At 35.4% G+C, this 17,306-nt stretch overlaps 1 protein-coding gene across 13 annotated transcripts in view; it reads right to left on the bottom strand.

Annotated features, from left to right (window-relative positions):
* The window catches only part of KDM6A (lysine demethylase 6A), a 244,651-nt gene that overhangs the window by 80,036 nt on the left and 147,309 nt on the right, over positions 1-17,306 (bottom strand). For all 13 annotated transcript variants that reach the window (XR_005214496.1, XM_037821207.1, XM_037821210.1 and 10 more), the window contains 2 exons: positions 11,901-11,955; positions 873-907 (listed from right to left, as the gene is read on the bottom strand). Coding sequence is in view for 12 of the 13 variants with exons in the window: in XM_037821207.1 (XP_037677135.1) it covers positions 873-907; positions 11,901-11,955 (90 nt within the window). In the remaining variant the exon portion in view is untranslated. The remainder of the gene's footprint in view (positions 1-872; positions 908-11,900; positions 11,956-17,306) is intronic.

The following is a 17,306-nucleotide window of genomic DNA, read 5'->3' as shown; positions in this document are numbered from 1 at the left end:
ATAGGATCCTGCATCTCTTGAGTAAGAGCTTGCATGGCATCTTACTATATTATTATTATTATTATAATACTTGGTCCAAAAACTCAAAATAGACCTCCCAAATTAAGTGCATATATAACAAGTATTTTTTTTTCCTGAAAATATGTTATTAAATTTATGTAGTATATTACAGTCAAAATGTAATCTTGAACACTCAACTACTGGTAAACCCTGATTAGCTATTTTTCAGTCTCATCTCAACTTCTCCCTCCTCTCTCTAGTACCACTACGTAAAGTGAATTTTTATGTGCTATACCTTTTTATCACACAACCAAGAAAAATCTGTTATACACAAGTGCAAAATGCTTTAAAATTAAACATAAAGTTTTAAAAGTATAACAGTCATAAAAGAAGTGGTAATGACATCAAGAGGTAACTGTACATGCTTTTCAAATGGTGACATATAGAAGAGAATATTTCAATCTTAGGAAAAGCAAAAGAAAAATAATTAAAAACAATGCATAACAACAACTATCTGTAAACATTTTGAGAAGAAAACTAGGCATTTCACATCAAAGATAAGAGAAATCTTAAATATAGACATTTATCTTGCGGATGACTGAAGTTTAGAGGGAAATAATAATAAACAATACTTCTTTATACTCCCCAAGCACTCTGTGTTTAGAGAGGTGAATTAAAGCACAAAGACAATATCAATTCTCCTGTAATAACTCTTTCACTAAGCAAAATTTAAGGAGTATAAATATAAAATGTTTGTAAGAGGTAATGCCCAGAAACACATGAAATTATCTATACATGTTTAATTTCACTTAAAGCATGATATGGATAATAATTTTTGGTTTTGTTTAAGTAGAATAAGTTAAAACACTTACCTGGGTTTCATATAAGTGGGCAATGTGAAATTGAACTGCAAAGGATGACAGAAAATAATAATCAATCACAATACAGAAGAATTTGGGGTAAATTAAGAATCATACAAAATGTTAAACATAAACACAGTCTACACTATATAGATTTAAGAGGAATATAGCTTTTATTCATTCTTAATAAGACAATATACAAATAAACATAGTAAAGAACATGAACATAAGAAAACATTTACTCACTATAGATCATCAAATAAAATTTGTTAGTGTGATTATTGAAATTAACATTAAAAATCTAGAGGAAATCAGTATACTTCTTACAAAGTTCAAAGTGACAACATTAAGCAAATAAAAGTTATATATATAATTTACACTTTAACACACAGCATTTAAAAACTGAGCTACAAGTCAAAAAATATAGTAAAGTCAGTCTTTAATAAAAACATATTAAGACAAAAATGTTCTAAATTTCTTACACCATATTTCATATAAACAACATTTATAAAGAAGTCATAGATACCAAACTGGTAATAATACTCAGAAGAAATGAGTTGTTGCATTTTCCCTTAAGTTCTTGACCTTCATTGTTTAAAACTGCATCACTAGAGTATGAATGATTCAACAAAAGCAACAATCAGGAATCAAAACTGGATTCTACATAGTTTGTTATCCTACTGAAGTTAAGTTGGTATCAAAACAAACGAGATTGTTACAGATTTAGGATGTTCAACTTAAGCCCCATGCTAACTACAAAGAAAATATTTAAGAATATGCAAGCTCATAAAGACAAAGTACAGTACAAGTTGCATGGGACAGCAGGAGTTAATGCATAATGCATACAGGGTTTCCGTTTGGGGACATGGAAAAGTTTTAGTAATGGAAGGTGATGAAGGTACTGCAACACTGGGAAAGTGAATAATCTCACTGAATATTATATTTGGAAGTGGTTGAGACGGGAAAGTTTATGTTGTGTATATATGTTCACGCAATTTTAAAAAAAAGGAGCAACTAAAGAGACAATGACAATTAAATGCAACATGTGATCCTGGATGAGATCTAATAAGGCAGGAGAAAAGGTTCAAAAGGACATTATTGGGACATATGAAAAAATTGGAATATAGAATGAAGGCTTTATACAATGTTAAATTTCTTAAACTTGATAACTGCACTTAACGATGGTTACATTAAGTGAATATCCTTTTTCTTAGGAAATGTACATGGTAGTATTAAGTGTTCAAGGAGTATGACGTATACAATCTGCACTCAAGTGTTCAGAAAATGGATTGATAGGCAGATAGATAGATGGAATGATATAGCAAAAGGTTAAAATTGGTGGATCTGGGTATCTGGGGGGTATGTCGGATTTCTCTATATGGGGCTTGTATTATTTTTGTGGCTGTCCTGTAAGTCTGAAAATATTTCAAAACAAAAAGTTAAAAAAGAAACAAAACAAAACAAAAAAACCACTAGATTCTACCTATTTAAATAATATGATTTTCATTCCTCAATGATAAATCTCTTTTTTTATGTTCTATTTGCATGGTTTTCATAGTTGGATTTCAAGGAGTCTGAGAAGCTTTCAAAACTGTATGCAAAATGTTTATGTGGAATTTTAAAGAGAAGGTCCATAAGCTATCATCAAATTTTCATTGGGGTGTGTACCACAAACTCAATGATTCCTATAATTTTAAGATTCATCTGGAAGGCTTGTTAAAAATACAGATTCATGAAACCAGCTCTTAAGAGATTATGATTCAGTAAGCCTAGGGCAGGCAAGGCCTAGAGAGCTGCTTTTTTATTCAATTCTGTGAGGGATTCTGATGCCTGTTTCCCTAGATCCACACCAGGAATAGGTGAACTAAATAACCATAAATTCCTTGCCACAAAAGCAAAACAAAGAAACAAAAGTACATAATGAACTTTAATATCAATGATTTTTTTTGGATCAAAAGTACTCCATCTCTCCATAAGCAGTTAACTGTCAACAAGTCAACTAATCAGTATGAGACAGAATAAAAATATCTTTAAAAGATGAAAATCCAAGCAAACAAAAATAATATAAATAAAAATAAAAATCATATATATGTGTGTGTGTGTGTGAAAACATATAAACATCCCCTTTATCTACATGGGTTGAAGGCTTTTCTTCTACTCTTTGAGAGTTCCAGTCCAAATCTCACCTCAATACATTGTTGGAGGGAGACTGGCTTCTAGTTAAGAGAATTGGGAAGGGATGAAAAAAATCTATGCCCATTTCCCCCAATTTTCTTACTCCTCTAATGAAGATGACAAGGAAGAAAAAGATCAGAAGTTAGCTGGCATTTTGATAATATCCCCAACTTCCTCCAGGCTTAGGCCCAAGTGCCTTATGAAAAGGGCCTCACTATCCCATGAGTTAGTAAATCCAGTAAATTTTGCATAATGTAAAAATGACCATACATTTAAATTCTTAAGATTCCTCTTTAAGTGTAGCATAATCATACAACTAAGGAAAAGTTCAACTTGGCAAGTTTCAATTAGAGATAGAAATTTTAACAAATACTGTCATAAAAGGTACTGAAATTAAACTTTATTCAGAAATTAATATTATTTTTGGTTTTGCTAGAAGAAACAATTTTATCCCAAGAGGCAATCATACAATAAAAAATCTCACATTGCTTTGTTTCTTCCCTTTTCAAACCATGAACTGTAATTAATGTAAGAAAGGAATAAGTTTCATTTTCACATAGAGACAGCATGGAATAAGGGAAATGGAGGCAAAACCAGTTTAAACAAGCCCCAGACAAAGAGAAGAGAGAATCTGCCTGATGTAAAGAGACATGAGGTAGTATCAGAGGCGGGAACTCACAGCAAAAAAAAATAAAAATTTGGGGGGGCATTGGCTAATCAGTTCAAAATCTCAATAATGAGCTAGTTGGCTCTCTGGGATTGGCTGTACAAATTAAAATCTCAAAAGATGAATTAGTTAGTGTTCTCGGATAGGCTGTAACCTCTGTAGTACCCAGTCAATGGGGAAACAGGGGAGGGACTTGCGAATTAGGAGTAGGAGATTTAAACATCGCCATTCTCTTCCTCTGGCGCGCCAGCCTTCCGCGTGTTTGGCTGGACGCCCCATCTTGCAAGATCGTAAATAAATTCTTTTCTCCTCCAGAACCGAGAGAGCGTTTATTCCCTTACAGGTACCACTTTATATCCGACAACTTGGGGGCTCGTCCGGGATCCAAAGCTTCGGAGGGGGACCCCCGAGGTGGACAAAGGGAAGGCGCGCCCCGCTGATTGAGCGGTCTCGGACTCCGCCATTGGGGGCCCATCTCCGGCAGCTAAAGGGCCCGAGACCAGACGCTTGGATCTGCCAGTTGTGGATGAGAAAAGGGGGAAAAGAAAAGGCCTGCCTCTGGTTAACCAGGCAACTCCGTGCACGGACCAAGGTAATGAAAGAAATATTATATTACCTTGGTGGTTAAAGCATTCTGAAAGTCTGGGGCTGATCCTGAGGGAAAGATGCCCAAACAAGACTCAGAATGGGGACATTCTGATGAGCCTAGAGCTGATCCTAAGGGAAAGATGCTCAGGCAAGACTCAGAATGGGGAATAGAGGCAGTCAGCCGGCCGGGAATAAAGGGAAGGGGGTACCTTTAGGGTCCCCGGGGAACATTCCTCTAAATAATCCATTGGGAAACATGTTAAAACATTGGGCTAAAAGTAATTGGACCAAGGGAAAGGGTAAAAGAAAATGATCAAATATTATTGTTATGTTTAGACAAAAAAAAAAAAAAAGGCATTTTGCTGCCAAATATATTCTGGCCAAAATATAAGGCAGATAAGAGTTGGCTTTGTGCTGACCTCGTGTGTCATGTTAATAAAAATAAACCTTTTTCCAAGGCAGAATTGAACTGTGCCATGTGCTGGCTGCAGGGAAAAAAGAAACTAAAACCTGGGATAAGCATTCCCCCACCTTATGGTTTCCCCTCCCCCACTGGGGCGGGAACCATTAAAGCCTGAGGTTTTGGTGGAAGCAGTCTATGCCCCCAGGCAATTGAAGAGCCAGTTAATGCTGATTGCTCCAGTAATTACAACCCACCAAAAGTTAAGGAAAAAAAAAAAAAAAAAAAAAAAAGGAGAGATTTCCAAAAGTTTCTGTTTCTAAAGGCTCTTAAAGAAAGGAAGGTAAGAATCATTAATAAAAAGCCTAGCAAGGCTAGCTGAATAACAATTAACTTGATTCTTAAACTCTGGTTTATGTAAATATCCCTTTCTTGGGAGAAGAAAGGGAAATGGGAAAGAGGGCGGCTATGAGAGAAAGAGAGAGACTACATCTACCTAAAATAAAATTGGCTGTACCCATATCCCCAAAGAACGATGAAAGTTGAGGTCTGAAGTCAAGTGGTCTCAGGCTGGGAGAGTGGAGTGGCCCACATGCATGAAAAGGGTGAGTTTGCCCTGGGGGTTGAGGGTGGGCCTTCTGCCTCAATGCTCTAGAAAAGTTTTGCCGCCTCAGGACCCAGAGGGTGGAGCACATTCCCAGGGGAATGGGAAAAGCCTGGCTGCCACCCCACTTGTTCAGAGAAGGTAGAGCCTTTACCCCGAAGAGGCAGAGTCTGGGTGGCACCCCGATGTTTAAGAAGGGTGGGGCCAAAAAGGTAATCTCCCCAGCATCACCCCAGACTTTGAAAAGAAAAGGGCTGCCACAAAAGCCTCTAAAAAGGGTTGGACTCCCACTCCCTCAAGCCCCAAGAATACAATGTCATTCTGTTAATAACTCAGACTTTAAAAGGTCAGCTATATAAAGGAATTTTAGCCTAATATTCAGAGAAGATCCAAAAATCGATGAATGGCTGAATAAGCCATTAGAGGAAATATTCAGAGAGTCAACAAGCCAGGGAGGAAACAGACAAAAGTGAGATAGAGAAGTAATTGGAGCAGTTAAAAAAAAAAAAAAAAAAGAGGAAGGAAATTTGTAGCATGGGGTTTGTGTGATTCTCTATTCATATACTTATGTGGGGCTAAACAGGTATTAATAAATACATTTACATATTTTAGTGTGCTGTGTAATTAAGTCTAAGGCATGTGGAAGCTACATTTAAAGTCCCTTAATGTGTGTATCAGGGTATATAGAAAGTTATATGCACATTTTTTAGGACTGTATTTGGATGCATTCTGAGAGTTAAAACTTCATGAATCTAATGGGAGTTTAAGTTGTATGTTTACACAAGAATGTGGGATAGTTGTATTTGTATGTAATAAAAGCATGTAATATAATTACGTAGGAGTCTTTCAAACTGTGAAAGTTTGTCAGTGTGTAATTTAAAACTTGGCAAAAATTTCCTGTGTACTCATCTATAGTAAACTGAAGCTATTTCTTTGTGTCTTTATAGCGTATACTAGTTTGTGTGTACTCTAAAGCTGGGCAATTGTGTGCAGTTTCACAATAGTGTGAAAAATGAAAAAAAAAAAGTGAGAAAAACTGTGTAAAAGTTTTCTATGTATGTGTAACAGTAGTGTATTGGCTATACATGCTTGTAAATGGGAATATATGTCTGTTTCGTATGGTTATGAGTGTGTATATAAGTTATATGTGTCTGTATTCCAGATATATGAGACTGTGTATTCTTGTAAAAAGCAGAATAATTTTTCTGATATATTTTGGGCAAAAGCAAAAGGTCCATACTCAAAGTGCAAGTAAATGTTCCTATAAAAGGGTTTAAGGTTCACTAAAGCTGAATTAAACAAACTTAGAACAGTGAATGGTTCATATCTCTTCCCAGGTCTCCATTTGGTAATGCCAGGTTGCTATCTTAACATTAAGTCTAACAGGAATAAAGACACCACATATATTGTCAAATACTACACACCAAGGCTTGTCCTCCTCTCCCTGGAGAGTGGGTTTTTACTCATCTAACAGCAAAACTTGTGTGTATGTTCAGGGTATGCATATATGTGAATCACGTATATTCAAGCATCACTAAACTAGGTGTACTAAAAAAAACTGAATTTTAAGTTAGCATTTAAGAGTGGTAAGCCTTTTTATGTTCATTAATCTTAGGTTATTGTAAATTATTGTTGTCCTTTAGTCTAATTGTTCTAGCCTGAAATGTTGGTAAGTTCTTGCTGCTCTTCATGCACATGACTTCAGGAGTGTCTGTACCTAAAGCAGGTATTAGCAGTTTTACACTAGGAGAGTCATTAGAGGGGTGCAAGCCATGTGTAATTTAGTACTTAGGCAATTACAAGGTGTAGGCCTTTGGTTTTTGGTTTGCCTTTCCCCAGGAGGACTGGAGAGCTCCCCTCCCTAGACACAAAGGATCTTTTTCTTAAGAATTATATACTGGCCTTGTCTTCTACTTTATCATCTCTCAGGCACCGTGGACTGCTGGCTCAGACCCCGCCTCTTGAATTTGCTGCCCGTCGACATCAGCCTGGCAGCTGGGTTCTGATCCAGTCGTGAAAAGAATCCAAACTTCAACCAATCTGGGAAGGACCCTATCAAGTCTTCCTGACAACTGAGATGACAGTCCGAACGGCAGAAAGAGGCTGGACTCATTACACACGAGTGAAGGGACCGGTGCCTGAACCAGACGATAAGTATCCAGCAACTCAACCTGAATCCTGGAAAGTGACTCCTACCTCAGATCCCCTAAGGATCACCTTAAATAGGCAACAGTTGAAAGAACATACTAGGAGGGAGGAAGGGCTGGATTAAACCCTATGTTTGCATTGTGCTCTGTGTATAGCTTAATGATGAAATTGCTTATACTGATCATAATGTTCTATATTCAAGGAGTAACAGGTTCTGCTAAGCTGGTTATAAGTGTAGTCAAAGGCTTAAAGTCTCAAACTGTACAATTTGATGTCTGTCAAGTAATGAGCTGTAAAAATCTAAAACATCAGCAACAACTGAGGGAGGAATATAAGCATTTATGTAAGCAGACTGTTCAAATAGAAAGCAAGATTGTTGGGGGGCGAACATTTGAGAGTATAACTTATGAGACACCTAACCCCTGTTATTCTTGAAACACTGCTTGGTGGACCACACAGTATGAGGAATGGGTCTTACCCAGGTTGGAGGAAAAACCATTAAGGGAAACTTGGCTGGAATTTAACTCTCCAGTACAAATTGACCCCAAGGTCATTAGAATACTTAAGGCCAAAAACTTAAAGCAAACCACAGAAATAGAGACAGGTTATGGAAATACAAATGCCTGGGTAGAATGGGGCAAACATACCATCCAGAGTCTAAACAGAAGTGACTGTTATGCTTGTACAACCAAACAACCCACTGTTCAGATTATGCCCTTCCCCTTGGGGATGAAAAAGCATGAAAGGGAGTTTAAATGTATAACACTCCTCTTTCAAAATGCTACTCCTGGTGAAAGTTGTAGTACGTTGTCCTCCCTTTTCCCTCCAGTCCAGGAGGGAAGTGTCAAAGCCATACCAGCGTCTCACCTTGGTCCCGGAAACCACTCTGCCTGTCTCTCCAGATGGGAAGAAGGGCTCCAGGATCTTAGTACCATGGCTTTGTGTACACAGGTGTGGAATGTGAGCAAGGATAGTACTGGCAACTTCTCCAGCCTAACTATACCCCAAGCAGACCTCTGGTGGTACTGTGGGAAGGGCATCCTCTGGCCAACACTACCTGAAAGGTGGGGAGAAACCTGTGCTCTGGTTCAATTGGCTATCTCATTCACCCTGGCATTTGAAAGTAATAAAGTACCAACCCAAGGCAAAGGAGAAAAGAAAAATGTACAAAGTGTACCTAGTTCCTTCAATAAAAAATGCTTGTAGATAGTATAGGGGTTCCCCAGAAAGTTCCTAATGAGTTTAAAGCTAAAAATCAATTAGCTGCAAAATTTAAATCGTCCTTATTCTGGTGGGTCACCATCAATAAAAATGTCAATCATCAGCTAAAATTTATCAACTATACCAGGAATGTCATTAAAGAAATAGCAGAACAGTTAGATGCCACTAGCCGAATGGCGTGGGAAAACAGAATGGCCCTAGACATGATGCTAGCTGAAAAAGGAGGCGTCTGTGCTATAGTTGGGGCAAATTGTCGCACATTCATCCCCAATAATACCGCACCTAATGGAACTATCACCAAAGCCCTACAAGGCTTAACAGCCTTATTTCAGAAACTAGAAAAGAATTCTAGCATTAACAACCCACTCATAGAATGGTTGGAAAATTGGTTCGAGAAATGGAAAGGAATTGCAACATCTATTTTAATTTTCCTTATCATTCCAGCCAAAATGTTTATAACAGCTGGGTGCTACATAATCCCGTGTGCTCAAAGGCTAGTTCAAAAAGCCATCAAAACCACTGGAATCAAAAATAAGAAAGATCCCTATGATGAGGAATGTAAAAAAGCCCTTAGCAAATTTGAGAATCTAAAATGTGAAAACTAAAAGTGTTTAAAAAAAAAGAGGAGGGAATCTGTAAGAAAGGAATAAGTTTCATTTTCACATAGAGACAGCATGGAATAAGGGAAATGGAGGCAAAACCAGTTTAAACAAGCCCCAGACAAAGAGAAGAGAGAATCTGCCTGATGTAAAGAGACATGAGGTAGTATCAGAGGCGGGAACTCACAGCAAAAAAAAATAAAAATTTGGGGGGGCATTGGCTAATCAGTTCAAAATCTCAATAATGAGCTAGTTGGCTCTCTGGGATTGGCTGTACAAATTAAAATCTCAAAAGATGAATTAGTTAGTGTTCTCGGATAGGCTGTAACCTCTGTAGTACCCAGTCAATGGGGAAACAGGGGAGGGACTTGCGAATTAGGAGTAGGAGATTTAAACATCGCCATTCTCTTCCTCTGGCGCGCCAGCCTTCCGCGTGTTTGGCTGGACGCCCCATCTTGCAAGATCGTAAATAAATTCTTTTCTCCTCCAGAACCGAGAGAGCGTTTATTCCCTTACAGGTACCACTTTATTTCCGACAATTAACACTTCTTAAATCACTTCAGAAGCAGTAAGCACATTTACTTAGTTTTAAAAATTACACAACTGATTTGTGTAATAAAATAGAAATATCTCATATAGGCATTTTTCTAAAATCCCATTTTACTTTCTGCAGCCTACACTACTGATCTTTGGAGTATCACAAAATAATATGGGAAGACTCCAAAGAGTGTCAAGGTCTGTGTCATACACACATCAGCGAGGATATAAAAAATCCAAAGAGAAATAAGACTTACCAACACAATAAAGTGCTCTAATGCTTAGAACAATAATATCTGTCTCAAATGAGGTAATCTACATTTGTTAGTACTTGGTGAGACATTAGCCATTATCATGGTTATCAAGTAATCATGTAGATCTTCTAAAATCAACTGAACTATAATAGCTTAAAAGTCTCAAAGTGTGTGCCCTTCCCCATTAGAATGGCCAACCTTTTATCACTGAAATGTCCCAGGAAACTCCTCCTTCCTGGGCAAAACAGGATCTTGGTCACCCTACCTCCTATTTCTTATCTCAATAAACAACAGAAAGAGAGGCACAGTAGATTTGAAAACATATAGTTCAAACTGTCCTCTTCAAATTCTATTTGGAAGTTTTCTGCCCCGCGGCACTCATTCTACATATGTAGGCATTTTCCTCTCAACAAAAATGATCTGTAATTGAGATTTAACAGAGTATTAAAAAAACAAGAATTTACGAAAATATTTAGTTGGACATTAATGAAATGTCCCTGAAGTTATCAAACTGACAAATAGTTATCAAAGTAAGCCTTTAGATGGCAATGAATTAAATGAAAATCAGTTGTTTCCTTATTCACACAACTTAACTGTAAAGGAATTTTAAGGATCTATATTCTACATGGTTTATATAACTTGAATATATAATTAAGGAAAAAGCACATTTTATAAATTAATAAATGAGTTAAATTGTCTTTCAAATCTAACCTCATCTTAGAAACTATACTATATTGCTACATATGATAACTTCCCACCATTTATTCTGCAAATACACTGATCAGTACTAAATCCTGGCAATTTCAAGCAAAGAAAATAGAAATCTTTTGTTTTCTCAGGAAATCACCTTTAGCAGAAGTATCAGATAATTGGTATGGTATAGATAATGATTTAATCCCTGTTATATCTTAATCCATGTTACTTACTCACCGGGTAATAGTCAAAATTCTACAGTTTTACTGATTCAATCATTTTCTTAGGCAAGTATATATTATTTTTAAAGAACAAGACTACTTATCACTTAACACCTTTCTATACTGTTAAAAAAATCACAATCCTTTGAATTATTGAAATTTCCTTTAGGAACGGCTCAATTTTTCATACATTCTACTTAAAATTTTTATTTTTCAAGTAAGAAAGATTTTGAGTAATCCAGCTTAAATCCAATGAATTTTCTTAAAACTTCTTATTGGATACTTTAAGTACACTAAACAAATACACCACTAAATACTTACTGATTAAACATATTACAATCAACCTAATCTAATCTGGGAAAGAAATCTATATAGAAGCAGAAAACAATTGTCTGCAAAAAACTACTGTACCAGAAAATGCTTCACAAAAACATTCTTTTTAAATTAATTAAAAAATATTAACTAATCAAACTTTGTATACATGTACAACTATAATAAAACATTTAAGTCATGAAAAAAATTAAAAAAAAATTTAAAAAAGTATGTCTTCATAATTACAAATAAGTTTAATACCACACATCAAAATGAGCTACCACATAAGAATCTTTATATTCATTTTTCCTAAAAGACTGGCAGACTCTGTTTTTAATCTCTCCAAGTCATCCACTATATAATTAATTCACAAATAATCAATCTTGTTCATTAATGCAGATAATTTTAATTCAATAACCCACTTCACTATTTTCAACACAGGCTTTTACAATAACTGGCCTCACATGTTCCATTTGTGCAAGTAGCCATGGCAACCAATATAAAGTTAAATTTAATAATTTTAGTAGAAAAGAAAATTCCACAGGATTTATCACTATTATTATCATTAGCCATGAAGTGATCTGAATAATGCAGAAAACTATGACATGTAATAATACTTACTTTCCGCATTGGACAAAGTGCAGGGATTACAGTCAACCAAAGCTAACTGAAAATGCTGCAAGAGGAGAGTGAGAAAATTAATGCACTAAATTTAGAGTCATATAAATGTATCTTAAAATATTTTTCAGGTGTTTAGGTCTAACATTTAATAATGAGACTATGCTGTGCAAATAAAATGTATTGGCCAACCAAGTAGAATTACTTTCTTTCAACATTTATTGCTGTGAACTGACAGGCTGTTGGATTATTTTCTTGAGAGTTGAGAATGGGGAATTTAGGGAAGAAATAACTCTATTAAGTCATTCTATGTATATTTTTTTAAATGAAAAAAGCTTCAGATTTTTTAGTTTCCAAGACACAGGAAGAATTAAGTTACAGAATAGTTTAAATAAAACATGTTTCAATTTATCATTTACAAAACTGAAAATAGGGGTCTAATGGTATTAATATCAGAACACCACCACTTATCTCAAAATGAGACTTGAACTTTAGGAACCAAAAACTTGCTATAAGAATTAGCATAAAGAGTAAAACCTGTCTGCTTTTACTGATTCTTCAATAATCATTATACTTAGACACTGCCCTTTAAAACTAAAACCCTACAGAGAAGACATTAAATAGGGTGTGTTCAGGTTCATCTATGAAATATAATTGTTCTTTTAGAATGTAAGTGAAATCATAATTGAAAAATTTGTAGACTTCCTCATGCAATATTAAACCACTAATAAATATTACAGCATCCACTTATAACAATATAATACAAGCCTACACAGAAAATAAATGTAAACATCAATATATATCATCAATTTTTACGAACTCAAATTATCACCAAAGAACACTGGGTAACATCTGACATCTAGTTTTTCAACATGAAACCTGGTACATTAATTAACAGAAGACAAACAATAATTACTAGAATTGGTATAAAACCTTTAAAAAAAGTAAATTTCTTTGAACTGTATTCTGAACCTCCATGAATTTTCAGCATTAAAAATAATCAACAAAGTATAAGCCATTTTTTAAAAAATTGGAAACAATAAGCTAATTCCTATTCACAATTCAAACATCTAAAGAGTTACTTTTTTTTATAACTGCTGGGCAAAGTGATAACTGATGTTCATAACAACAAATTTCTAGATGTAAGACCAAAATAACGTAATCAAGAAAAATAACCTTCAGCAAGCATTCAGTACTCTATTTCAACAGAGAATCAACAAAACTGAACTTGGTCAACTAGAACCCTCAATTAACAAGAATAAACTAATATTGGCTACCCAATTTTATAACTAAAGAAAGATTAGAAAGAGCATCATTTGATATGAACACTGTAGCTAGTATACTCATGCATGAATGTCTGTTATATGCATGGCATAATTAGGCTAGCCTACATTTGCATTATTCTTAAAATGTAAACTTTGTAACATCTTCTGAATGGGTAAACTACTAACAAAACGACCACAGCCTTAAATATGAACTATTTAATCCATCCAACAAATATTTATCAGGGGCCTATAATGCCCTAAGGCACTAGGGATACAATGGTCAACAAAACAAAAATGAAAAACTATTTACCATGGTTGAGTGAGTGAAAAAAAATCCAACATCTGAACACTTCAAGGACTGTTTTTAATTTCCCTTGGCCTACCTACTAAGCAGACTGTAGGTCTTCAAACATCCTTTTAGTGTGCTACCATAGCAAAAGACAACTATTTTTAAATGTGAGTACTATGAAAACAAAGCATGCTTTATAATCAATTTTTTTCCTCTAGACAAAAAATGCAGCATAGCAGCCGCACACTTCAGACTGTTTTACATTTCTAAGTCCAATCTACCCTGCAAGCATATATTAATATTAGGTATGAAAAGAAAGACCTTTCATAACTGAGACATCAAAAGATACAAAGTCAACTGAAAAGAAACAGCCTTCAAGATGGCAATATTTTAGTTTTACTATTATAGAGAAACCCCACAAGGAAGAGCAAAGAAACGTATAATTCTAATCGCCCAGTCTACATTTAATCTAGCAGTACTCAAGATCCTGGCAAGGAAACTTGGTTGGAGTAGTTCTCGACCATGTTTTATATAATTATCAAAGAATCTTAAAAGCAGCAATGAAGTTACTGATTCACTATTTCAAACCCACACCATGAAATGTCAAAAATTTCCAAATAGCAGATATAGAAAAATTACCCAGCAAAAGAGTATACATTCAAAAACAGGCAGATGAGAAGAACTTACAGAATAATTACTCAGTATTTATAAAAAACTAAGAACAGCACACAAAACAACCCCACAAAAAGAAAAACAATGACACAATTCCCTTCAGCACAGTAAAGGAGAGATGAGAGAAGGGGGTGGGGATGACATGACCTCGTAACTTCATTTCCGGTATCTAAACCAGTCACGAAACAGATATACCTATTAACACATAAATCAGCAGAAATGACTGTCAATCATGACAACCGCCCTCCAAACATGAAAATACTGTGGTAAAATATCTTCCTCTGATCACTGGAACCACCTGAAGCAGCTAGGAAACAACTGTACCTCACAGAAATATTGCAGTACTGAAAGTGGCTACTGCTATGCGAAATAGTTATCATGCAGGAGAAGCCTCTGTAGTTCAGAGACTACACACAAACGTTAAGGCAGAAAGCGGTCTACAGGAAATTAATTTCTAAGCAAGAAGATTTACCTAAAACATTTTTTTTTTTTTTTTTTTTTTTACAAATATTACAGTAATTTTCTTTTTATAGAGCATTTCTGGTCCAATCTAACACAAGGTTTGATTCATTACAATTTCTGCTGGCATCTTTTTCACCAGTCACCTTTTGTTTTAAAAGCCTTGACTTATTCAATATTTTATAATAGTTTTACAGTTTTTTTGCTTTATACAGACAATGGAACTTGATTTCTACTTGGAGGGGGAAATGTAAATCTATAATCATGTAATTACTCAAGTTTCAAGACTGTATTTCCCTTTAAATTGTTTTACTTCTTAACTGTATAGCCTGTGATTATCTCATAAATCTTTTCAATTGTAGATCCTTCAACTGTATTCCCAATCCTGAAAAGAAGCAAAGAGATAATAACTTTTTATAATTAACAAATTATATAGATATATAAATTATTAATTTGGAATTGGCAATGTTTGGATTCTAGACCCAGTTTTGGAAATTCTGGATTCAGTGGGGTGGGGGCTGGGGGGGTAACACCCCTGTGAACCAGCTAGACACGTCTACAAATTATTCCAATGCACGGTTAAGGTTAAATGCCACTGTTTTGAAGTTTTTAAATTCTGCATTTGCCCCCTAGATACCCTTGTTTCAGACACTCTAAAGGTGTATGTGTGTTTGCTACCTTAATTGAAAGTTTTTACCAGCTTTTTCTCTACGCCAGGCACTCTGCTATGGTTATACATCAATAGTATTGAATACAAGGCTCAATGAAATTAATGTTCTAGAAGTAAAAAAAAAAAAAAAATTAACCTGATCTGGGAATAGAAAGAAAAGACAGTTCCATGACAGAATCCAAAAAAATATAGATAAGGGAACTAAGAAAACAGTTCTACTTCAGGCTAAGAAAACAGGTTAACTTATTTTTACAGAGCCCTTATAAAAGGGAGTTTAACAGTTTAAGCAAGGAAAGACAAATTGTTTCCTCATTTTTACAGATTGCCACACTTCTAAAAGTATGATTAAAACCAACAGATTTCATTCCTAGAACTATACTCTATGATAAACAGATGAGAATAGGGAGATATCTTAGGATGTGATGGTAGCTACTTCAGGAATTTGATTTCTGGAAATAAGATACAGAAATGAAACTGCTAAGTTCTGGTAGGGCTTGTGGGTCACATTCCTGGTCAAGCTGATCTGACTGAGGTTCTCTCAAACCCCTCAAACTCAGTCCTTCTGATTCTCTTTGTAATACAAGGTTATTACACCCATGCTTAGGAAAGACTACTGTATACCAATGACTTTTTAATGGCTAATGGATCCTGGCAATCTCCAATCAAAGAAGTGGCTCCTTCTTTGAAGTTTACCCATCTGGTCCCTTCCAAAAATTTCTTTAACAAAAAAGGAAGTCAAAACACACTGTATACTGAAGATATTCAAAGTCTATTTCTAGACCTTCTTTTTAGCTCCCAACATATCTGTCTACACCAACATCTAATATCCCTCCAGGTACTTCCAAGTCAATACCCCCACACTCACACTCCAATGACCCATCTCCAATTTCAGAGCCTTTTTATCTCCCAACCCCAAAACCAGCTGCTGCTACCTTCTTTATCCCCAACTTTAGTTAATAAAAAAATGATCCAAGCCAGTAAGTGGGAAATCTCTTCCCATGCTCAGGTAGTTAACATTATCTCCTTAAGATCTTGCCATGTGTTACCCTCCATTCATCCAACCGTGCATACATCCCTCCTATGAGAACTCATCTATTCTATTGCTCTTGTTCATCTTTTTTTCTGTAATTGTGTCCACCTACTCATTTTTATTGTATTTTACAAAAGTATAGGTATGCAACCGATTAGAAATTAAAAACAAAACTCATCCTAGTATGTGTCTAATCTGTGCACACAAATGATCAGAATATGAGCCATCTTAATGTCCAACTTCTTTCTATTGTATGATTTGTATTCACATCAGAATAAGAGTGATATGTATGCAAATAACTAATATGACACAAGGTGAACATACTAATTTTGTAAAGGAGATACTGCACCAATTTGCACTGCAAAATGTTATTTTGGAATATAACCCTTTTTAAAATAAACAGGATGTCAGATATATTGAATGCTTCATAAAGCTGCATTTGAATACCAAATATTTACAAACACATATTTTAGTAGTTATGGGTAAATACCAAAAATTGCTTTCAATTCTATTTGTAGTGAAAATATATTTGAGGAGAGAAAACTATGACATGGGGCACCTGGAGTCACCCTAATCCTCAGAATCAGAGAGTGTTTACTACATGTATATGAGCAGCCATGTCCTTTTCAAACGTGTATTCTGGAGGTCTGGAAGTACTCACTGTTTCCACTACTTTACACTTGGCAGTACGTAATAGAACTCAGGGCAGAAATAAATATCAAACAGAAAAACAAAATTGGGCGGGCAGAGTAAAGTGAAGATAGCCTTATTAAGTGCCTGGGTAAGCCAAGTAGGAGTTCACCTCATACCAGAGAATATCTAGGAAAGATTAAAAGGCAAAGTACAAGTTGATGAGTAGTGGAAAAAGGAAAGAGCAATATTTTTGCCTACAAGTGAGGAAAAATGGAGAAAAAGCAAAATAAACAGAAATAACCACCATCTGCTAAAAGGAACAGTGACTGAAAGGAAAAGGAAGGTTTAAATCAAAGGAAATGAACTAGGGTTTACAGTTTCCTCAGTCATA

Source organism: Choloepus didactylus, chromosome X (genome assembly GCF_015220235.1).
Source record: "Choloepus didactylus isolate mChoDid1 chromosome X, mChoDid1.pri, whole genome shotgun sequence".
Classification (NCBI taxonomy): Eukaryota; Metazoa; Chordata; class Mammalia; order Pilosa; family Megalonychidae; genus Choloepus; species Choloepus didactylus.
Note: the sequence above shows the minus strand (reverse complement) of the source record. Positions and strands in the feature narration are given on the sequence as shown.